Source organism: Rhinoraja longicauda, chromosome 23, assembly GCF_053455715.1.
Source record: "Rhinoraja longicauda isolate Sanriku21f chromosome 23, sRhiLon1.1, whole genome shotgun sequence".
NCBI classification, from domain to species: Eukaryota; Metazoa; Chordata; class Chondrichthyes; order Rajiformes; family Arhynchobatidae; genus Rhinoraja; species Rhinoraja longicauda.
In genome coordinates, this window is record NC_135975.1 from 33,148,331 (window position 1) to 33,173,274 (window position 24,944).

A 24,944-nucleotide genomic window follows, 5' to 3' on the forward strand; every position below is an offset into this window, starting at 1 on the left:
TGCTGACCAAGAGGTCCCATCCAAGCTATTCTCATTTATCTGTGTTTGGCTCATATCCCTCTAAATGCTTCCTCTCAATACTCACCATGGAGCAGTGTTAGTACAGTAAACTCTTGTTATATTATGGGCAGCACGGTGGCTCAGCGGTAGAGTTGCTGCCTCACAGCGTCAGAGACCCGGGTTCAATCCTGATTGCGGGTGCTGTCTGTGCGGAGTTTGTAAGTTCTACCCATGACCTGCGTGGGTTTTCTCTGGGTGCTCCGGTTTCCTCCCACACTTCAAAGACGTACAGGTTTGTAGGTTAATTGGCTTTAGTAAGTTGTTCCTAGTGTGTAGGATAGTGCTACTGTACAGGAATCGCTGGTCGGTGCGGACTCGGTGGGTCGAAGGGCCTGTTTCCGTGCTGTATCTCTAAACTAAACGAATAATGGACCCCAGCTGAGGAGAATGGTGTCTGTTGTTGCCGATTGTCCCTTATAACCGAGTGTAATATATTGTATTCATGTGTAGAGATCCAACAATAAAATTCAGGCTGAGCAAGAACTGCACTGACGGAGGTGACTTTTACAGCTGAAACACTAAAGCAAAGCTTTACCTGCTCTAGGCTATAAAGCTCCAAGATCTCAATACACCAATACGGGCGGTAATGGTGGAGGCCATAGTCACAGTAGAGGAGGCCATGTGTGCCAGGGGTGGCATCGGCAGGCGTGGCCTAGGAATAGGGTTGTCAACTGTTCCGTATTAGCCGGGACACCCCGTACATTGGGCTAAATTGGGTTGTCCCGTATGGGATCGCCCTTGTGCTGTATTAGGCCTGGGGGGCGCTGAAGGCCCGGACACTGTAGGCCCAGGGGCCGCTGAAGGCCCGGACACTGTAGGCCCAGGGGCTGCTGAAGGCCCGGACACTGTAGGCCCAGGGGCCGCTGAAGGCCCGGACACTGTAGGCCCGGACACTGTAGGCCCGGGCGCCGCCTAATGGAGGTTGCCAGGCCAATTGACCTACAAACCTGTACGTCTTTGGAGTGCGGGAGGAAACCGAAGATCTCGGAGAAAACCCACGCAGGTCACGGGGAGAACGTACAAACTCTGTACAGACAGCACCCGTAGTCGGGATCGAACCCAGGTCTCCGGCGCTGCATTCGCTGTAAGGCAGCAACTCTACCGCTGTGCCACCGTGCCACTCACTGCTCCTATCTCTTATGACCTGATGAACCTTATGGGACTTGGTGCAAGGGAAGACTCGAGTCAGTAGACATGTACATGTAGACCACAGTCACTGAAAGGAGAGTACAGGTTGGGAATGTCTGACAAAAACTCAGTTGGTGCATTGATATTTGGAACAAGATAGTTTCATGTATAGCATGCCAATGGCTGTCTAGTATGAGCATCAAAGTTAAGTGTAGGAAATTACCTGGTTCAAATCCAGGTACCCCCTCGTTGGGCAGTCACGGTGGCACAGCGGTAGAGCTGCTGCCGTACAGCGAATGCAGCGCCGGAGACCCGGGTTCCATCCCGACTACGGGTACCGTCTGTACGTTCTCCCCGTGACCTGCGTGGGTTTTCTCAGAGATCTTCGGTTTCCTCCCACACTCCAAAGACGTGTAGGTTAATTGGCTTGGTAAATGTAAAAATTGTCCCTCGTGTGTGTAGGATAGTGTTAGTGTGCGGGGATCGCTGGTCGGCGCGGACCCGGTGGGCCGAAGGGCCTGTTTCCGTGCTGTATCTCTAAACTAAACTGAACTAAATATGTGTGCTTCTGCAAACACCTTGCTCCATCCGCAGCCTTGCTTCATCGGAAGAGAAACTTCCTCCAGCCCTCAGAGAAGGCTTCAATAGTTTAATAAAAGGTTTACTAAAAGGTCTGCAGGTTAATTGGCATCGGCAAGTTGTAAAATTGCCCCCTAGGGTGTAGGATGGGGTTAGTGTACAGGGTGATCGCTGGTCACCCCTCAGCCTCCTGCGCTCCAAGGACTCCTGGTCTACCCAACCTCTCCCTGTAGCTCAGCCACTCAAGCCTTGGCAACATCCTCGTATATCTTCTCTGCACGCTTTGCAGAGGCTCCAGAGAAATCAGTCTGAAGGATCCAGAGCCGAAACGTCACCTATCCATGTTCTCCAGAGATGCTGCCTGACCCGCTGAGTTACTCCAGCACTCTGTGAAACGTCACCCATCCATGTTCACCAAAGATGCTGCCTGACCCGCTGAGTTACTCCAGCACTCTGTGAAACGTCACCTATCCATGTTCACCAAAGATGCTGCCTGACCCGCTGAGTTACTCCAGCACTCTGTGAAACGTCACCTATCCATGTTCTCCAGAGATGCTGCCTGACCCGCTGAGTTACTCCAGCACTCTGTGAAACGTCACCCATCCATGTTCACCAGAGATGCTGCCTGACCCGCTGGGTTACTCCAGCACTCTGTGTTTATCATTGTTTTTCAGTTCCAGGAAATCATACACTCAGGATAATCTCAGCCACACACTGACCTGGTGTGGAGCAATTGCCAGACTAGTCTGTAGGAAAATTATGATCTTCAAAACAAACTCCCGCAATTAGCCCTTGGCATTAAATATCACATGGGATCCAAGAAGAGATAGTTAGATCACATGCGATCCGAGGAGAGGTAGCTGAATGGATAGAAAGTTGGCTCCATGGAAGGAAGCAGAGGGTGATGGTGGAAGGGTGTTTCTCTGACTGGAGACCTGTGACTAATGGTGTGCCTCAGGGTTCGGTGCTGGGCCCGTTACTGTTTGGATGCCAAACACTGCAGCAGGATCTTGATCGGGTTGGCCAGGCGGGCTGAGGAATGGTTGATGGAATTTAACAGAGAAACGCGAGGTGTTGCAGTTTGGAAATTCTAACATGGGCAGGACCTACACAGTGAATGGTAGGGCTCTGGGGAGCGTTGTAGAGCAGAGGGATCTAGGAATGCAGATGTATAATTTGTTGCAAGTGGCGCCAAATGGTAGATAAGGTGGTCAAAAAGGCTTTTGGCACATTAGCCTTAATCAATCAGAGTATTGAGTATAGAAGTTGGGAGGCCATGTTGCAGTTGTTTAAGTTGTATAAGGTCGTATCGTGAGTATTGTGTTCAGTTCTGGGCACCGTGTGGATGGGAAAAATGGTGTAAAGTTGGAAAGGGCACAGAGAAGGTTTACGAGGATGTTGCCAGGACTCGAGTGTTGGAGCTACAGGGAGAGGTTGAGTAGGCTGGGTCTCTATTCCATGGAGCGCAGGAGGATGAAGGGAGATCTTATAGAGGTGTACAAAATCATGATAGGAATAGATTGGCTGGACGCACAGAGTCTCTTGCCCAGAGTAGGGGAATGGAGGGCAAGAGGACATAGGTTCAAGGTGAAGGGGGAAAGTTTTAATAGGAATCTGAGGAGTACCTTTTCAACACAAAGGTTGGTGGGCATATGGAACGAGCTGCCAAAGGAGGTAGTTGAGGCAGGGACTATTGCAATGTTAAGAAACAATTAGACATACATGGATTGAACAAGTTTAGAGGGGTATGGGCCAAATGCAGGCAGGTGGGACTAGTGTAGATTATTTTGATTTAGAGAGAGATTTAGAGATACAGCGCGGAAACAGGCCCTTCGGCCCACCGGGTCTGTGCCGCCCAGCGATCCCCGCCCTGTAGATGGGACATGTAGATGGGACATGTAGGTCGATGTGGGCAAGTTGGGCCGGAGGGCCGGTTTCCACACTGTGTGACTCTATCCTTGTGCATTGAAAAATATGTTTTATTAGTTTGAAAGATGCAAAGACTCAGAGCTAATAGCTTCACATCCCTTTTGCAAGGACCATCCAAATAATACCAGTCAAAAAGGCTTTGTCATGACGATTTATTAGATTTCCTTTGCTTTCCCACTATTTTACAACATGCAAGATATTCAAATTAAATCCATACAAATACCACCTTAAAAGTCAGAACCGCTTGGTTCAGAAACGCCTCGTCATCAATATACAAAATTAATATTTTAAATGTCACAACCTTTGAAATTAACTGTTCAAAATATAAAAATATTTTTGTTTTTGCTGCTTTAGTACCTTTGGAAACGAGTTGGTTTCAAAAGGTTAGATACATTCAGAACGGCTTTAGAGCATTCAGATCAGAGAGCGACAGTGTATTTGGTCAATGGGTGTGCAATGGGAAGCCAGCGCCACAAACTCGATCTGCCAACCCCAATCTAGAAGGGTGGGCAGAGAGGATCTAAGCCCCTTGTTCTCCTCTCCCCCTTCACTGAAACCACTTTGCCCCCTGATCTCTGACTGGTACCCCACCACAGGGAAAACCCAGCAGGTAGGGTGGTGTGTAGGGTCAAAGTGAACAGTTGTATTTGAGTTCAGACACAAAATGCTGGAGTAACTCAGCTGGTCAAGCAGCGTCTCTTGAGAGAAGGAATAGGTCATGTTTCGGTCAAGACCTTTCTTTTAGCTTTTAGAGTTACATCGCGGAATCAGGCCCTTCGGCCCACTGAGTCTGCACCGACCAGCGATCCCCGCACATTAACACTCTCTTACCTACACATACTGGGGACAATTTACACTTACACCAAGCCAATTAACCTACAAACCTCCATGTCTTGGAGTGTAGGAGGAAACCGAAGATCTCGGAGGAATCGCACGCGGGCAACGGGGAGAATGTACAAACTCCACCTTCCTCGTCACCCGTCCCTTCTCTCCAGAGATGCCGCCTGACCCGCTGAGTTACTCCAGCATTTTGTGCCCAGCTTCGGTGTAAACCAGCATCTGCAGTTCCATCGTACACACATTGTATTTGAAGTCCAGTTATTCCAGGAGTCATGTGATCCGTACTGTGTGCCCACTCTACACTGCCATTATTTTGGCCAACACGCAGTATTGTTGTCTTATGGTTCATTATAAGACTGGTAACATGAAGATCTGATCACATCCATAGAGAAAATAAAAATAAACGGAGTGCTGGAGTAACCCAACGGGTCAGGCAGCATCTCTGGAGAACATGGATAGGTGAGGTTTCACAGAGTGCTGGAGTAACTCAGCGGGTCAGGCAGCATCTCTGGAGGACATGGATAGGTAGGTGACGTTTCGGGTTGAGACCATTCTTCAGACGGATTGTAGTTGGAACGTTTTTCAGAGTGATTGGTGTAAGAGGGAGAAGGCTAGAAAAGAGAGGAGGGGGTGGAACAAAGTTTGGCAAGTGACTGGTGTGTACAGCTAAGGGGGGGGGGCTCGATAGGCAGATGAATGGACAAAGGCCTGATGTGAGACCACATCTGGAGTATTGTGTGCAGTTTCCGTCTCCTAATTTGAGGAAGGAAGTCCTTGCTATTGAGGCAAGTGCAGCGTAGGTTCACCAGGTTAATCCCCGGGATGGCGGGACTGTCATATGAGGAAAGACCGGAAAAACTGGGCTTGTATTCACTGGAGTTTAGAAGGATGAGAGGGAATCTTATAGAGACGTATAAAATTATAAAAGGACTGGACAAGCTAGAGATGTAGGAAAAATGTTCCCACTGTTGGGATGAGTCCAGAACCAGGGGCCACAGTCTAAGAATAAAGGGGAGGCCATTTAAAACTGAGATGAGAAAAAAACTTTTTCACCCAGAGGGTTGTGAATTTGTGGAATTCTCTGCCACAGAGGGCACTGGAGTCCAATTCACTGGATGAATTTATAAGAGAGTTAGATAGAGCTCTAGGGGCTAGCGGAATCAAGGGATATGGGGAGAAGGCAGGCATGGGTTATGGCGGGGGTGCCGGGCCTGGTACTCCATCCAAGATGGCGACGCGGCGCGGCATCCTGCCGCACGGGGAGGACAGATGAGTCTGGGGGCGGAGAGGAGGGAGAGGATGGGCACAGATTGTCAGGCGCCATCTCCCTTTTAACCCCCTTCCCCCGCCTGGAATGTGCTGCTGGAGGAGGTGGTGGAGACAGGTAAACTAGTGGCATTTAGATGACTTTTAGATAGGCAGAGAATGGCAGAATGTAGATAACATGCAGGTAGATAAAGAATTGGTCTTGGCATCATGTTCAGCACAGACATTGTGGGCTGAAGGGCCTGTTCCTGTGCTGTACTTTTCTATGTTCTCGGACATAAGAGCTGAATCCCAGCAGGGAGTCACCGAGACTGGTTTGATACACCACGGCACTATCTGACTGAACACTGTAAAGCTGAAGTTAATGTTGATGAGAGGGAGTCCAGCAGCAGTCATGGGGGTTGCCAGGAGAAAGGACGGGAAGACAGGAACGGGGTACTGATTGAGAGTGATCAGCCATGATCGCATTGAATGGCGGTGCTGGCTCGAAGGGCTGAATGGCCTACTCCTGCACCTATTGTCTATTGTCTATTACTAATCATTGCAGCCCAAGGACCTTGCGGTAGGATGTCCTCTGGGCAACATCCTCGTCTCTCCCCTCCTCAGCTTGTGGTCGGGGACTCAAGGAATGAGGCAGTCCATTGCCGACCACAGCAAGACCCGGATGATATTGGGACTTGGGGCGAGAAGTCAGAGACAACCTTCAAACCACACAAGGTGAACAGGTATAGACCACGACCATCTCTAATCAGAGAATGTCTGACCATCTCCCTATTGCCCTTAACATGATCCTTACTGCATACATCTTTTAGTTTAGAGATACAGCGCGGAAACAGGCCCTTCAGCCCACCGAGTCTGTGCCGACCAGCGATCCCCGCACACTGATACTATCCTACACACATTAGGGACAATTTACAATTTTTACCAAGCGAATTAACCGACAAACCTGTACGTCTTTGGAGTGCGGGAGGAAACCGGAGACCCCGGGAAAACCCACGCAGGTCACGGGGAGAACGTACAAACTCGGTAGAGACCGCACCCGTGGTCGGGATGGAACCCGGTTCTCTGGCGCTGCGAGGCAGCAACTCTACCGCTGCGCCACCCGACTCCAACATGTACTTGGATTGCAGCGATGGCGATGCATCTCAGTGGGAGAGGGGCAGCTGTGTTTGGTCATTTGGTCCACGCGCTTGGCCGAGGAGCCTGCAGCGTGAAGACCACCATCTGCGGGGATAGGCGTGAATGCCTCCAAGTCAGAATCCCGCCTGAACATGAAGATTGTCCACAGCTACCCATCCCCTCATGGGATGGAATTAAATGCCCACTCCTCCCCAAATGAATGAAATGGAAGTTAAAACAAAAGTCAGCCACCATCTTGTAATCAGCTACGAGTCACCAAGGTGATAACTGAGGACACGTAACGCAGCAGCTCCATGCGCGTTAGTAGCAGGCTGGTCTTACGATGGGGTGGATGGGAAAGCAAGTCTTTGGCCATTGGCTAGTCCTTCTCAATGGCTGCCATCCTGTGGTCCTAAACGTGGTCTCAATAGCCAGCGCAGGTCAGCCCAGGCCAGGCCAGGCCAGGCCGGTGGAGCGAGGCCCAGAACGCGAGGGTCTTCAGTGTGCCGTGTCCGGGTGGTTAACCGTCGACGTGCTGGAGCCCAGGAAGCCCAGACGCTGCTTGTTCTTTCTCTGCTCCGTCATCTGTGGAATGAAGCAGACCCCGGGTCAGAAGAAGCCGTTGCACCATCATGTGTAGGGAAAGAAACGCAGATGCTGGGTTCAATCGAAGGTAGATGCAAAATGCTGGAGTAACTCAAAGTGGGTCAGGCAGCATCACGGGAGAGAAGGAATGGGTGACGTTTCTGTAAAGTGCACCACCCTATTAAAGCCCTTGGAGGATATCAGAAAAGTGCTCTTGGAGGACCCAATTAGTGCGGGTGTCAGGGGTTATGGGGGGGAGGCAAGAGAATGGGGTTGAGAGGGAAAGATAGATCAGCCATGATTAAATGGCGGAGCAGACTTGATGGGCCGAATGGCCTAATTCTGCTCCTCTCACTTGTGACTTCAGAGTTTCGGAGACGTTGTGGCTGCGCCTAACGGCTGCGGCTCGCTGGCAGTCTGTTTGTCTTTTTTCCTTTTTTTTGTTGTTTGTGCGTCGGTGTTGGGATGGTTTTTGTTTCTGTTTTTGGCTGTGTATGTGTGGGGGGGGTGGGTGGTGTGGGGGGGGTGGTGGGTGGGGGGGGTGGTGAGTGGGGGTGGGGTGGGGGGGGGGTGTGGTGGGGTGGGGGGGCTGGTAGGGTGGGGGGGGATGGTGGAGTGGGGGGGGTGGTGGGGTGGGGTGGGGGGGGTGGGCGGGTGGAGCGGGGGGGGGGGGGGTGGGGTGGGGGAAACCTTTCTTTTTTTAGGTCTCTTCCCCGAGGCGCAGCTCGGCCGCGGGGCCTTCCATCGCCCACAGGGGCTGTGCGTGTCGGTCGCCTCGGTCGGGGTCGAGCTGCCTGTCCGTTGGTGCGGGGGGGAAGAGAGTGGAAGTTTTGTTGCCTCCATCACAGTGAGGGGGTGTTTGGAGTCACTGTGATGGATGTTTGTGTTGGGGTCGGGTGTCCTGTGTTCTTTTCTTCTTTGTTGTGTTTCGTGACTGCTGTAATTTCGTTCGGTACCTCGGTACCGAATGACAATAAAGTTCTGTATTCTGTATTCTTTGACCCGAGTTTAAGAGATGACCTTACCTGTTCTTTCAGTTCTGAAAGTTGTCCTGACAGTTGTTCCACCAGATACATGGTGCAATCCAACTTATCTTGTAAACTCCTGATTTCGTTCTGCTCACCGTCCCCTTCATTACTGAGCAACGATATGGCCCGCATCCGTGGAAACCAGTCCAAGTTGTTCTCCTGAAAGGAATCACCGAAACGCACAATGCTTCCGTTTGACCTGAGCAAGATTTCCTCGCAGGTACAACCAATTTCGCACTCCATCATAAACACCACCCTCTAAAGACGGAAACTTGAAATCTACTTAGTGTCATAGAAACATAGAAACATAGAAAATAGGTGCAGGAGTAGGCCATTCGGCCCGTACCTGCCTTCTCTCCATACCCCCTGATCCCTTTAGCCACAAGGGCCACATCTAACTCCCTCTTAAATATAGCCAATAAACTGGCCTCAACTGCCTTCTGTGGCAGAGAATTCCACAGATTCACCACTCTCTGTGTGAAAAAAAACGTTCTCATCTCGGTCCTAAAAGACTTCTCCCTTATCCTTAAACTGTGACCCCCTTGTTCTGGACTTCCCCAACATCGGGAACAATCTTCCCGCATCTAGCCTGTCCAACCCCTTAAGAATTTTGTAAGTTTCTATAAGATCCCCCCTCAATCTTCTAAATTCCAGCGAGTACAAGCCGAGTCTATCCAGTGTCACTGTGGTGCAGCGAGGTAGAGTTGCCGCCTGGTTAAAAAGAGGCCCTTCGGCCCAGCGAGTCCGTGCCGACCAGCGATCACCCCCTATATCTGGCGCTAACACTATATCCGGGGACTGCATGGTGGTGCAGGGGGCGAGTTGCTGCCTTACAGTGCAAAAGACCCGGATTCCATCCTCACCACACACATTCTGCCTGCACGGAGTTTGCACGTTCTCTCCGTGACCACATGGGCTTTCTCTGGGTGTTCATGTTTATTCCCACATTGCAAAGACGTGCAGGTTTGTAGGTCCATTGGCTTCAGTAAAGAATGTCAATTGTCCCCAGTGTGTAGGATAGTGTTATGTACATGGTAATTTGCTGGTCGGTGCGGACTCGGTGGGCCGAAGTGCCTGTTTCTGCGCTGTGTCTCTAAACTAAATTAACCTAAAATGTTCCTGGCAATAGGCACAGTTATATAACAGCCTACTTTTTTATTGCACCTGTAAATTAGGGAGGTATTTCAGATCACTTCACAGATTCAATAATGCTTTGAGGCAAATAAGGTGGAATTTTGAAGGATTGTTCGAAAACTAACTTGAGCTTAGTTTAGAGATACAGCGCGGAAACAGGCCCTTCGGCCCACCGAGTCCATGCCGACCAGCGATCCCCGCACATTAACACTATCCTACACACACTAGGGACAATTTACATTTACACCAAGCCAATTAACCTACAAAACTGTACGTCTTTGGAGTGTGGGAGGAAACCGGAGCACCCTGAGAAAACCCACGCAGGTCACGGGGAGAACGTGCAAATTCCGTACAGATAAGCAGCCGTCATCAGGATTGAACCCGGGTCCCTGGTGCTGTAAAGCAGCAACTCTACCGCTGCACTACCATGCTGCCCCTAAGTTAAGTGGAAGACATAGACATAGAGCCGAAGGGTGTGTTTGAATTCTGGGGCACTGATGGTGCAGGAAGAGAGTTTAAAGATGTGAAACAGGCACCTTATCACATCCTCCTTATCACCCATGTCTCACGACCAATGGTCAACAGTCAAGTGTCAAGTCAAGAATGTTTATTGCTGTATGTCCAAAAACAGAACAATGACATTTTTACTTTGTTCCAGAGGACACAGGTTTAAGGTGAGGCGGGAACGATTTAATAGGGACCTGAGGGGTGACTTTTTTTCACACAAAGGGTGGTGGGTGTATGGAACGAGCTGCCAGAGGAGGTAGTTGAGGCAGGGACTATCACAACATCTAGGAAACATTTGGACAGGTGCATGGATAGGACAGGGTTAGAGGGATATGGGCCAAACCCAGGCAGATGGGACTCGTGTAGATGGGACATGTTGGTTAGTGTGGGCCGAAGTGCCTGTTTCTCTCTATGACTATGTACCTTTTCCCTACGTTCAACCCCCTGAGTACAACACGTCACACTTGCGTTGTTATACAAGCCCACAGGGCTCCCTGCAACCTGTCCGTGTAATGGGTCCGTACCCTTGCCCACACCGACCAACATGTCCCAGCTACACTCGTCCACCTGCCCACGTTTGGCCCAAATCCCTCTAAACCTGTCCTATCCGTGTACCTGTCCAAATATTTCTTCAACGTTGCGATGGTCCCTGCCTCAACTACCTCCTCTGGCAGCTCGTTCCATACACCCACCACCCTTTGTGTGAAAGATTTACTCCACAAATTCCTATTAAATCTTTCCCCCTTCATCTTACACCTATGTCCTCTGGTTCTCGATTCCCCAACTCCGGGCAAGAGACTCTGTGCGTCTCCCCGATCTATTCCTCTCATGATTTTATATACCTTTAAGATCACTCCTTATCCTCCAGAAGTCCAAGGAATAGATACCCAGCCTGCTCAACCTCTCTCTACAGATCAGACCGTCGAGTCTAACTATATAGTCAATGACACTTAAAACCATTAATGTACAGAGGGATTTTGGAGTCCAAGTCCATTGCTCCCTTAAAGTGGCGGCACAATTAGAGCTGTCAGGAAGGTGCATGTTGTTTTCCTACATCAGCATTGAATATAGCAGTCAGGAAGCCATAATGCAGCTTCATCGGACTTCCAGGCTGTATCTCTAAACTAAACTCAATGTTCATACCATTGCGATGTAAGCTATCTGTGAGGGATATGAGGTGCTGTTCCTCCAGTTTGTGTGTGGCCTTAACCCGGCAATGGAGGCCCAGGATGGAAAGGGAGGGACAGAAAAATGCAGCAGGTATTTTTTCTCAAGCATTTTGTTGTGGGCAGCACGGTGGCGCAGCGGTAGAGTTGCTGCCTCACAGCGCCAGACACCCGGGTTCCATCCTGACTACGGGTGCTGACAGTACGGAGTTTGCACGTTCTCCCCATGATCTGCGTGGGTCTTCCCCGGGTGCCACGGTTTCCTCCCACACTTCAAAGACGCACAGGATTGTAAGGTTAATTGGCTTCGGTAAAATTGTAGGCCTGGACACTGTAGGCCCGGATGGCGCTGTAGGCTTGGACATTGTCAGCCCAGATGGCGCTGTAGGCCTGGACACTGTAGGCCTGGATGGCGCTGTAGGCCTGGACACTGTAGGCCCGGATGGCGCTGTAGGCCTGGGCACTGTAGGCCCGGATGGCGCTGTAGGCCTGGACACTGTAGGCCCGGATGGCGCTGTAGGCCCGGACACTGTAGCCCGGGGGCCGCTGTAGGCCTGGACACTGTAGGCCCGGGGGCTGCTGTAATCCCGGACAGTGTAGGCCCGGGCACTGCCTAACAGGGGCACTGCCTAACCCACCTCCTGGCCCGGGCGGCCGCCATTGGTGGAGTGGGAGCACGTGACCGCTGGGTGGGTGAGGTCACGTGGGGCGCGGGGAGTGAGGAAGTTGGCAACCCCTAAGTGCAGACAAAGTTACAAAGTACACCGGCTCCACCTTTGTTCTCCCCCCGCCCACCCCAACAAATCACTGCACCTTTTAAAACTCACCCGTATCATTTGTGCAACATAGCTTTCAGGCCCCGTGTATTCAGTTGGGTCCTTGACTTTGATCAGGACGATGAAGTATAAATAGTGCCACATATTGTGTTCAAACTTGATGTGCTCTTCAAACGACACCGTCTTGTTGTCAAACTTGTCTCGTTCAAGCCCTGCGAACAAAGGGGAGAGCCCGTGAGCTGTGTCTTATTGCCGCTCGTGCGTCTGTGGATAGTCAGCCAGAGAGAGGATCAAACTGTTGGTCGCTTGGCGCTCTGCATGGTCTCACGACACCATTGTCTACTTGAGACCTTAGAGAGACAGTGCGGAAACAGGGCCATTCGGCCCACCCAGTCCGCGCCGACCAGCGATCCCCGTACACTAACACTATCCTACACACACTAGGGACAATTTACAGAAGCCTATTAGCCTATATACCTATGCGCCTTTGGAATTTGGAAGGAAACCCATGCAGGTCACGGGGAGAAAGTGCAAACTCCGTGCAGACAGCACCCGTAGCCGGGATTGAACCCGGGTCTCCGGCGCCTCAAGGTTCCTGGAGTGTGCCCAAATCCTGCCCGGACCAACCAAACCCAAAATGATGCAGGTTCATCCATCAAAGAAGCATCAAACCTCAAAATTAAATTAGGGCGGCACGGTGGCGCAGCGGTAGAGTTACTGCCTCACAGTGCCAGAGACCCGGGTTCAATCCTGACAAAGGGGGCTGTCTGTACAGAGTTTCTACGTTCTCCCCATGAACTGCGAGGGTGTTCTCTCGCACACCGAAGACGTGCAGGTTTGTCGGTTGATTGGCTTGGTATAAATGTAAAATAGTTCCTAGTGTGTGTAGGGTGGTGTTAATGTGCAGGGATCGCTGGTCGGTGCGGGCTGGGTGGGCCGAAGGACCTGCTCCTGCACTGTATCTCTAAACTACAAACTACAGTTCAGGATTGTTCAGCCAGGAGGTCTTTATAAATGATCACAAAGACTCTGAAAATCAAGGCAGTGAATGTTGCCGAGTGATTTGATGTGGTCAGGTTGTAGTTCAGCTGCAGGAGGGAGTGTGGGCAGCTGGTGGACTGAGAGAAGCTTCTAGTCTAGGACGTGGCTGACACAGAGCTCTGCCCCACCGCCCTCTCGCCCGACTCCTGTCAAAAGGAGATGTAATGCAGAGGCCCTACAAGGCGCTGGTTAGGGGTGCTAACTATCTCACTCCCAAATAAGAGACAAGGTGACGTCACCGCCCCACGTGACCTCATCCAGCCAGCGGCCATGTGTTCCTGCTCCACCAATGGCGGCCGCCCGGGCCAGGAGGCAGGTAGGTATGCAACCTCCGATAGGCGGCGCCCGGGTCTCCGGACCTGCACTGTCTGGACCTACACTGTCTGGACCTACTCTGTCCGGACCTACACTGTCTGGACCTACTCTGTCCGGACCTACACTGTCCGGACCTACACTGCCTGGACCTACTCTGTCCGGACCTACACTGTCTGGACCTACACTGTCTGGGCCTACACTGTCTGGACCTACACTGTCTGGGCCTACACTGTCCGGGCCTCAATTGTCTGGGCCTACACTGTCCGGGCCTACACTGTCTGGGCCTACACTGTCCGAGCCTCCATTGTCTGGGCCTACACTGTCCGGGCCTACACTGTCTGGACCTACACTGTCTGGGCCTACACTGTCTGGACCTACACTGTCCGGGCCTACAGCGTCTGGGCCTAATATGGGACAAGGGCGGTCCCATACGGGACAAACCAATTTAGCCCAAAATACAGGATGTCCCGGCTAATATGGGACAGTTGACAACGGTAGCGCTGGTCAGGCCGCATTTGGAGTATTGTGAGCAAATTTGGCCCCATATCTGAGGAAGGACGTGCTGGCTCTGGAGAGGGTCCAGAGAAGGTTTACAAGAATGATCCCAGGAATGAATGGGTTAACATACGATGAGCGTTTGACAGCACTGGGCCTGTACTCACTGGAGTTTAGAAGGTTGAGGGGGGATCTCATTGAAACTTACAGAACAATGAAAGGCACAGATAGAGTGGATGTGGAGAGGATGTTTCCACTAGTGGGAAAGTCTAGGACCAGAGGGCACAGCCTCAGAATTAAAGGGCGCTCTTTTAGAAAGGAGGTGAGGAGGAACTTCTTTATTCAGAGGGTAGTTAATCTGTGGAACTCATTGCCACAGAGGGCTGTGGAGGACAAGTCAGTGGATATTTTTAAGGCAGAGATGGACAAATTGTTGATCAGAACGGGTGTCAAGGATTATGGGGAAAAGGCAGGCAGATTGAATGGCGGAGTGGACTCGATGGGACGAATGGTCTAATTCTACTCCTGTAACGTGTGGGCATCTCTCCAGCGGTGGCACTGCCTGCCTGCCTGCCTGCCACGTGGCTGCCCACCTGCCTGCCTGCCCGCCCGCCTGCCTGCCTGCCCGCCCGCCTGCCCGCCTGCCACGTGGCTGCCTGCCTGCCACGTGGCTGCCTGCCCGCCTGCCTGCCTGCCTGCCCGCCTGCCCGCCTGCCTGCCCGCCTGCCTGCCCGCCTGCCTGCCTGCCTGCCACGTGGCTGCGGCACGTGAGAAACCTGCTGCTGCAGAACACCGGGGAGGCAGAGTGAGCGAGGACTGTCTGAGCCGCTGGCTCCATCCCGCTCCCTGCTCTCCGGCTGGAACTGAGGGAGTCTGTTTCAACCCGTGGTGTCAAGGTAGGGAGCCAGGGAAGGGTCTCGCACCACCCACCACCGCCCCCTTTGCCGTCGTTCCAGCCGCTTGATTGCCGCCTGGGTTTCTTTTTCCTGTTTATTCGGAGCAAACATCCAGCTGCCAGCAAGTTCTTCCCAGCTGCCAGCTTGCACCCGCGACCCTCTGCGGTCCAGAGGACCGGATGATGCCAGCAACATCGCCTGACTGCTCCCTCCCTGCTCCTGTGCTACTGAGAGCCCCACGCCAACCCTCCCACCCAGCCTTCACACCGGTGGCACGGCGGTGCAGCGGGTAGAACCGCTGCCTCAGAGCGCCAGAGACCCCGGGTTCAATCCCAACCTCCGGAGCTGTGTCTGCGTGCGTGTGAGTGTGAGCGTGTGTGTGTGTGCGTGTGTGCGCGTGTGTGTGCGTGTGTGTGTGTGCGTGCGTGGAGTTTGCAGGCTTCCCCCGTGACCGCGTGGGTTTTCTCCGGATGCTCCGGTTACAGCACGCAACAAAAGCTTTTCACTGTACCTCGGTACACGTGATGACAAACTAATCTGACCATGTGACAATGCACAGCACACGTGACATGGCACAGCACACGTGTCAATGCATAGCACACGTAATGATACATAGCACACGTGACATGGCACAGCACAAGTGACAATGTATAACACACGTGACATGGCACAGCACACTTAACGATACATAGCACACGTGACATGGCACAGCACACGTGACAATGCATAGGACACGTAATGATACATAGCACACATGACGTGGCACAGCACACGTGACAATGCATAACACACGTGACATGGCACAGCACACGTAATGATACATAGCACACGTGACGTGGCACAGCACACGTGACAATGCATAGCACACGTGACGATACACAGACCTCTGCACGACCCACATGAGTTTTGGGATGGTTGGAAGTTCTTAAGTCATAGCATCAGAATCAGGCCATTCGGCCCATCGAATCTACTCCACCATTCAACCTTGGCTGGTCTATCTTTCCCTCCTCATCTCCTTTCTAAAGGTACGTCCGTTCGTTCTGACTCTATGGTCTCTGGTTGCTTCCAAGATGGCGCCCAACCCAGGTGACTACTTGTGTGCTGGGCACAGAAACAGATCTACAATCACATATTACAATCGCGCCACACTCTTAAACCTCTACTCCTACTGCAACATTTTTTACTTTGACTATGATCTTCTTAATCTCCCTTTATCATGCATCTGTGCACTGTGGAATGGCTCAATTGTAATCACGTATTGTCTTTCCGCTGACTGGATAGCGTGCAACAAAAAGCTTTTGACTGTACCCGTGACACGTGACAATAAACAAATCTGACTGTGAAAAGCCGTGGCTCCCGAACAAGATGACTCCCCGGGTAACACGCGTGCGCAAGATAACTTCTTGCAGGGGCGGCATTTGCGAACACCCGACATGGAGTGTGAATACAGTGACTGTTCTACAGCCCCCCCCCCTGACCTCAACCACCCACCCCTCCCACCCTCCCTCCCTCCCCGAGCACCTACCCAGGGGCACATTGAAGCCAGAACCTGGAGCTAACATTGCACTTTGGTTAGGGCATCCAAGTGAAGCAACAAACCAGCCCACCAGTCACGTCCGTTTGGCCTGACGATGTGTCCCGTGTATTTGGGGTCAAGTCAAAGGAAAATAACCAACGTTGCTTTGGACAGGATGAGGGGAGGTTGGTCTCTACCAGATGGGCTAATGGCAGCGAAAAGACAGCAGCGTGCCATGGATTTAGTTTAGTTTAGAGATACAGCGCGGAAACAAGCCCTTCGGCCGCCGACCAGCGATCCCCGCACACAAGCACTATCCCACACACACCAGGGACAATTTACACTTACACCAAGCCAATTAACCTACAAACCTGTACGTCTTTGGAGTGTGAGAGGAAACCAAAGATCTCGGAGAAAACACACGCGGTAACGGAGAGAACTTACAAGCTCCGTACAGACGGCGCCCGTAGTCGGGATCGAACCTGGGTCTCCGGCGCTGCAAGCACTGTAAGGCAGCAACTCTACCGCTGCGCCACCATGGCCGCCCTTTTGGCACAATTCTTTACCAAAGCCAATTCACCTACAAGCGTCTTTGGAGCGCAGGAAGAAACCGGAGCACCTGGAGAAAACCCACGCGGTCACAGGAAGAACTCCATACAGACAGCACCCGCAGTCTGGTTGAAAGCCAGGATCGGTCTCTGGCCCTGTAAGGCAGCAACTCTACCGCTGCACCACCTATTTTCTGGCCAGCATTTTCGATCGTCGTCGGTTGCCACTGTACACACGGCTCCACCCAAAGGAAGCTGTAAACCTGGGCCTTCAAACAATCCATCTGCTGTCCACACTCTCCTTGGGCGGTGACACTGGGCATGTTGTGGTGCAGAGCCAGCCATGGACCCGACAGATGAAGCAAGGAGCAATACTGACGCAACTAACCCAGGATCCTCGCTGTTTGAGTTGGCTTCACCTCACTGCCAACGCACAGATTTAGTTTAGTTCAGAGATACAGTGAGGAGCCAGGCCCTTCGGCCCACCGAGTCCACGCCGACCAACGATCCCCGCACACTTACACTATCCTACACGCACTAGGGACAATTTACAACAAGCCAATCAACCTACAAACCTGCACGTCTTTGGAGTGTGGGAGGAACCCGAAGATTTCGGAGAAAACCCACGCAGGTCACGGGGAGAACGTACAAACCACGTACAGACGGCCCCGGGTCTCTGGCGTTGGTAAGGCAGCAACTCTACCGCTGCGCCACCGTGCCGCCCCTACTCCAATGTGATTTTCTACGGTGACCAAGGGCACCTCTTTAATTCAACAAGAGGGTTTCTGGAGGGGAGAGGTTGAATCTTCAGTGATTTTCCAATCCTGCTGCTCAGCTTTCTGGCTTCACCCGGGCACGTCCAAAACGCCCACACACTGCCCACTGGATCCAACTGATAGAATGGACACGGTTATTCCATGAAACGCTTCCTTGCGTTTTACAATGAGGCGGTTCAATGGTCTCGTTCCGTTCGTGGCAGGCTTGATAAACAGGAACCTGCATGTTTAGCGTTACCAAAGCAGTGAACACTTCTCCTCAGCCTAAGGTGAATGCTTGCCATGTGAGATCACTCCGTGCAGTCCGATGCCAAGGCCCACGTCTTCCTGCACTGCCCTCTGCTTCCACGCTGACAACTTCAATGCAGCTTTCTCTACACACTGTCGACAGTTTAGAGTGGCATCGCAGGTAGATCGGGGTAGTCAACAAGGCTGTTGGCACATTGGCCTTCATCAATCAGGGTATTGAGTATCAAAGTATCATGCTGCAGTTGGAGAAGACGTTGGTGAGACCGCATTTAGAGTATTGTGTTCAATTTTGGGCACCATCTTAGAGACAAGATGTTGTCAAGCTGGAAAGGGGGCAGAGAAGTTTTACGAGGATGTTGCCAGGACTCGAGGGTCTGAGCTACAGGGAGAGGTTGAGCAGGCTGGGACTCTTTTCCTTGGAGCGCAGGAGGATGAGGGGAGATCTTATAGAGGTGCACAAAATCATGAGAGGAATAGATCAGGTAGATGCACAGAGTCTCTTGCACAGAGTAGGGGAATCGAGGAGCAGAGGAGAAGGGGGAAAAATTTAATAGGAACTTGAGGGATAACTTTTTCACCCAAAAGGGTGGTGGGTGTATGGAACGAGCTGCCGGAGGAGGTAGTTGAGGCAGGGACTATCGCAACATTTAGACAGGTACATGGATAGGACAGGTTTAGAGGGATATGGGTCAAACGCAGGCAGGTTGGACTAGTGTAGATGGGACATGTTGGCCAGTGTGGGGAAGTTGGGCGGAAGGGCCTGTTTCCACACTGTGTGACTCTTTGACTCCATGACTGAGCCATGGCCTTAAGCAGAACACAAAGGGCTGAAGGGACCAGCGGGTCTGGCAACATCTGTGGTCGGGTTCCTCCTTCAGACTGATTGTGGCACGGTGGGGAGGGGAGAGGGGAAGCTGAAATTGAGAGGCAGTCTCTGAAGAAGGGCATAAGGGAGAGAGGGGAAACAATTAAAAGGCACTTGAGGGGTGATGTGTACATGGAACAAGTTGCCAAAGGAAGTGGAAGAATAGTGTAAGAAAATAACTGCAGATGCTGGTACAAATCGAAGGTATTTATTCACAAAATGCTGGAGTAACTCAGCAGGTCAGGCAGCATCTCAGGAGAGAAGGAATGGGCGACATTTCGGGTCGAGACCCTTCTTCAGACTGATGTCAGGGGGGCGGGACAAAGGAAGGATATAGGTGGAGACGGGAAGACAGAGGGAGATCTGGGAAGGGGGAGGGGAAGAGAGGGACAGAGGAACTATCTAAAGTTGGAGAAGTCAATGTTCATACCACTGGGCTGCAAGCTGCCCAGGCGAAATATGAGGTGCTGTTCCCCCAATTTCCGGTGGGCCTCACTATGGCACTGGAGGAGGCCCATGACAGAAAGGAAGTGGAAGTCGTTTGGTCAGGCAGAATATACAGAACACCAGACTCGGGAACAGCTTCTTCCCCACCGTTATCAGACTTCTGAAGGGTTTTCCCATCGGCAAGGGTGACCAGGTCCACCGCCCATTACCCGGCACCCTTGGTTCCAGAGCCTTGCCGTATTGTTCGTTTTGCCGGACCGGTAGAGGTCACGGACTCGGGGAGGGCGTGGGGGAGGGCGTGGGGGAGGGCGTGGGGGAGGGGGGATACCGGACTGCAAAGTGGGCCTCGTCAGTTGGCTATGGGAACGGATCTGCCAGAGCCCCGGCTGCAGGGGGCAAACTCAACCCGCCGATTGGCCGTGGAAGTCCCAATGAGGTCGAGATCGGCCGCCTCACCCAGCCGAGGCACCACATAGTCGGGGGGACCTCCGTGGGGGGGGGGGGGGATTTCAAGGGAAATCAATTATTTGGGTACATAATTCCAAAATGATGTAATTCATAATTTTGTCCAGACTAATGTACCACCATGTCCATGGTGGACCAACCGTTCCAATCCTCTAACCTGTTTCATTGCAGACATTGGATCGTTTTCTTTCCTGTGTTATATAACACGGTGTTATATAAATGTTATATGACATTTCCTTCTGGGCACTACACCTCTGTGAAGGTTTCGTGGCCCCGTCATCATTTGGCACGGTGTTCTCGTGTGCCGTGTAAAGGAATTTAATTATTGCCCCAAGGTAGACACAGAATGCTGCAGTAACTCAGCGGGTCAGGCAGCATCTCGGGAGAGAAGGAACTGGTGACGTTTCGGGTCGAGACCCTTCTTCTTCTTCAGTCTGAAGAAGGGTCTCGACCCGAAACGTCACCCGTTCCTTCTCTCCAGAGATGCTGCCTGACCCGCTGAGTTACTCCAGCATTTTTTGTCCACCTTCGATTTAGACCGGCATCTGCAGTTCTATTTCCTACTTAAACCACAAACTAGATGGGTCCTTGATTAAATTCCTTTACACAGCGCACAAGAAAACTATGCCAAACGATGATGGAAGCTATGAAAACTATGCCAAACGGGGTCTTAGAGCCTTCTCATAAGGTGTAGTGCACAGTAGGAAATGTGACATAACTCCGGCATCACTTCTACTATGTTATGTATAGGTAGTCTGGAATAGAGGCCAGCAATGCCTTCAAGCTTTTTATGCAGCTAGTTTTTCGATGGTTTCTGTGCCCTGACCTATTAACTACCCTACCGCGCCCCACCTCCATAACACTTGACATTCTTTGTGTAGGAAGGAACTGCAGGTGCTGGTTTAAACAGAAGACAAGACACAAAATGCTGGAATAACTCAGCGGGACAGGCAGCAGCTCTGGAGAGAAGGAACGGGTGACGTTTCGGGTCGAGACCCTTCTTCAGACTTTCAGATTTCCACCTACCTCGACTCTATCCTAGCCCCCCTGGTCAAATCCCTCCCCACCTACGTCCAAGACACCTCACACGCTCTCCATCTCCTCGATAACTTCCGGTTCCCAGGCCCCCACTCCCTCATCTTCACCATGGATGTCCAGTCACTCTACACTTCCATCCCCCACAAGGATGGTCTTGAAGCCCTCCGTTTCTTCCTCGACCGTAGAACCAGCCAATCCCCATCTACCAACACTCTCCTCTGCCTAGCAGAGCTGGTTCTTACCCTCAACAACTTCTCCTTTGACTCCTCCCACTTCCTCCAAACCAGAGGCGTAGCTATGGGCACTCGCATGGGCCCTAGCTACACCTGCCTCTTTGTCGGGTACGTCGAACAATCCCTGTTCCGGACGTACACCGGCCCCATCCCCGAACTCTACCTCCGCTACATCGACGACTGCATTGGTGCTACCTCTTGCACCCATGCAGAACTCACTGACTTCATACATTTCACCACTAATTTCCATCCTGCCCTTAAATATACCTGGACCATCTCCGACATCTCCCTCCCGTTTCTGGACCTCACCATCTCCATCACAGGAGACAGACTAGTGATGGAGATTTCCTATAAACCCACTGACTCGCACAGCTATCTGGACTACACTTCTTCCCACCCGGTCTCCTGCAAAAAGTCTATCCCCCACTCCCAATTCCTCCATCTACGCCGCATCTGCGACCGGGATGAGATGTTTCACACTAGGGCATCAGAGATGTCCTCATTCTTCAGGAAACGGGGCTTTCCCTCTTCCATTATAGATGAGGCTTTCACTAAGGTCTCTTCTACATCCCGCAGCTCCGCTCTTGCTCCCCCTCCCCCCATTCGCAATAAGGACAGAATCCCCCTCGTTCTCACCTTCCACCCCACCAGCCAGCGGATCCAACAAATCATCCACCAACATTTCCATCACCTACAACGGGACCCCACCACTGGCCATATCTTCCCATCCCCTCCTCTCTCTGCGTTCCGCAGAGACCGTTCCCTCTGTAACTCCCTGGTCCACTCGTCCCTTCCTACCCAAACCACCCCATCCCCGGGCACTTTCCCCTGTAACCGCAGGAGATGCAACACCTGTCCCTTTACCTCCCCCCTCAACTCCATCCAAGGACCCAAACAGTCTTTCCAGGTGAGACAGAGGTTCACCTGCACCTCCTCCAACCTCATCTATTGTATCCTCTGCTCTAGATGTCAACTTCTTTACATTGGCGAAACCAAACGCAGGCTCGACGATCGTTTCGCTCAACACCTTCGCTTAGTCCACCTTAACCAACCTGATCTCCCGGTGGCCGAGCACTTCAACTCCCCCTCCCATTCCCAGTCTGACCTTTTTGTCATGGGGCTCCTCCAGTGCCATAGTGAGGCCCACCGCAAATTGGAGGAACAGCACCTCATATTTCGCTTGGGCAGCTTGCACCCCAGTGGTATGAACATTGACTTCTCCAACTTTAGATAGTTCCTCTGTCCCTCTCTTCCCCTCCCCCTTCCCAGATCTCCCTCTATCTTCCTGGCTCCACCTTTATCCTTCCATTGTCCCGCCCCCGACATCAGTCTGAAGAAGGGTCTCGACCCGAAACGTCACCCATTCCTTCTCTCCTGAGATGCTGCCTGACCTGCTGAGTTACTCCAGCATTTTGTGAATAAATACCTTCGATTTGTACCAGCATCTGCAGTTATTTTCTTACACTTCTTCAGACTGATGTCAGGGGAGGGGGAGATACATCGATCAGGGAATTGTAAGGTGTGAAAATAGGCCAATAGGAATGGAGATCAAGGAAAATGTAGAATAGTTCATTGTTAGCTGGGAGTTAGCGGGTTTTTAAAAATCTCTGTGCAATGCAGAGATAAAATGTAGTCGGAGACAGTTAGACTGGTTGGAGAACTGGGAAGGGGGAGGGATGGAGAGAGAGGGAAAGAAGAAGAGTCTCGATCCGAAATGTCACCTATTCCTTCTCTCCAGAGATGCTGCCTGTCCCGCTGAGTTGCTCCAGCGTTTTGTGTCCTAACTTGACCTTCTTTCCTGGGTTCTAAGTTGTGACAACCTGTGCCTTGGGTGCACTTTTGCTCATAGTCTATCAACAGCCCTTTCCAACTTTCTGTTTCCTGTAGGGTTGCCAACTATCTCACTACCAAATATGGGACAAGGTGATGTCACCGCCCCAAGCCCCATGTGACCTCCCCAGCCAGCGGCCAAGTGCTCCCGCTCCACCAATGGGGGCCGCTCAGACCGGGAGGCGGATTGCAATGCAACCTCTGTTAGGCGGCGCCCGGGCCTACTCTGTCTGGACCTACACTGTCCGGGTCCGGGCCTACACGGTCCGGGCCTACACTGTCCGGGCCTACACTGTCCGCACCTACACTGTCCGCGCCTACACTGTCCAGGCCTACACTGTCCGGGCCTACACTGTCCGCACCTACACTGTCCGCACCTACACTGTCCGGGCCTACACTGTCCGGGCCTACACTGTCCGCACCTACACTGTCCGCACCTACACTGTCCGGGCCTACACTGTCCCGGCCTACACTGTCCGGACCTACACTGTCCGCACCTACACTGTCCGCACCTACACTGCCCGGACCTACACTGTCCGCACCTACACTGTCCGCACCTACACTGTCCGGGCCTACACTGTCCGCACCTACACTGTCCGACCTACACTGCCCGGACCTACACTGTCCGGGCCTACACTGTCCGCACCTACACTGTCCGACCTACACTGTCCGGGCCTACACTGTCCGGACCTACACTGTCCGGACCTACACTGTCCGGGCCTACACTGTCCGGGCCTACACTGCCCGGACCTACACTGTCCGGGCCTACACTGTCTGGACCTACACTGTCCGGACCTACACTGTCCGCACCTACACTGTCCGGGCCTACACTGTCCGGGCCTACACTGTCCGGACCTACAGCGTCCGGGCCTACACTGTCCGGGCCTACACTGTCCGGGCCTACACTGTCCGGGCCTACACTGTCTGGACCTACACTGTCTGGACCTACACTGTCCGGACCTACACTGTCCGCACCTACACTGTCCGGGCCTACACTGTCCGGCCTACACTGTCCGGACCTACAGCGTCCGGGCCTACACATGGGCGGTCCCGTACAGGACAAACCAATTTAGCCCAAAATACGGGATGTTCTGGCTAACACGGGACAGTTGACAACCCTAGTTTCCCAGTACGTGCTTTGCTCAGCTCATTACTTTGAGCACTGTGACCAAACTCCCTTCCATCATTCCACATTCTTTACATAGACTGTATTCTGGAAAATTGGGAATGCAGTGGCAAATCCCAGCAGACATGACGAGGTGTGTGTTCCTAATGTGAGCGCACATCCCATCCCTCTCCTCTGTTCCGCTGACCTTTCACCAGTCTCACACCGGTTGTTTAAGCTCTGATATGATATTTTACCGAATGCCCTTGGAAAGGGCAGCACGGTGGTACAGCAGGCAGAGCCACTGCCCCACGGCGGCAGAGACCCAGGTTCGATCCTGACCTTGGGCACTGTCTGGGTGTGGAGTTTGCATGATCTCCCTGTGACGGCATTGGGTTTCACCTTCCCACATCCGAAAGAATTGTAGGTTAATTGTCTTTGATAAAGACTGTTAATTGTCCCTAGTGTGTAGGATAGTGTTAGTGTGCTGGGATCGCAGGTTGGCGCGGACTAGGTAGGCCGAAGGGCCTGTTTCCGCGCTGTATGTCTAATTTGAACCAAAGTAAAGCCTACCAAACTAGTGTGAACAGGTGATCAATGGTTGGCGTGGACTTGGTGGGCCGAAGGGCCTTTTTCATTGAGGTATCTCTAAACTAAACTGAAGGCCTCTTGTTCTGCTGACTTCTCTCAAGTAAAGATTGCGTGGTGGAAAGTCTGGGGCTGTTGGTAGTGGTGCCGAGTAGCCCAAGGAGCTTGCACAGTCGCCCATCGGGAGGGGATTGCTGTTCAACAGAGGTTGGCACGGGACACACACAGGACCATCTTATGCCATTTGACATGAAGCAGGTGTTGCAGGAACTGCAGCGCTTACACAGTGTGCTTATAACACTGGTAGGAGATGCAGTGGACACTATTATTTTTTTAAAATTTAGTTTAGTTTAGAGATACAGCACAGAAACAGGCCCTTCGGCCCATCGAGTCCGTGTCGACCAGTGATCTCCGCACACT

General features: G+C 52.2%; 1 protein-coding gene across 1 annotated transcript in view; it reads right to left on the reverse strand.

Annotated features, from left to right (window-relative positions):
* Positions 1-3,839: 3,839 nt before the first annotated feature.
* The window catches only part of itpr2 (inositol 1,4,5-trisphosphate receptor, type 2), a 222,025-nt gene continuing 200,920 nt past the window's right edge, over positions 3,840-24,944 (reverse strand). Inside the window, 3 exon segments of the mRNA XM_078420082.1 lie at positions 3,840-7,506; positions 8,532-8,693; positions 12,169-12,329. Of these exon segments, the coding sequence (XP_078276208.1) occupies positions 7,420-7,506; positions 8,532-8,693; positions 12,169-12,329 (410 nt within the window). The 3' untranslated portion in view covers positions 3,840-7,419.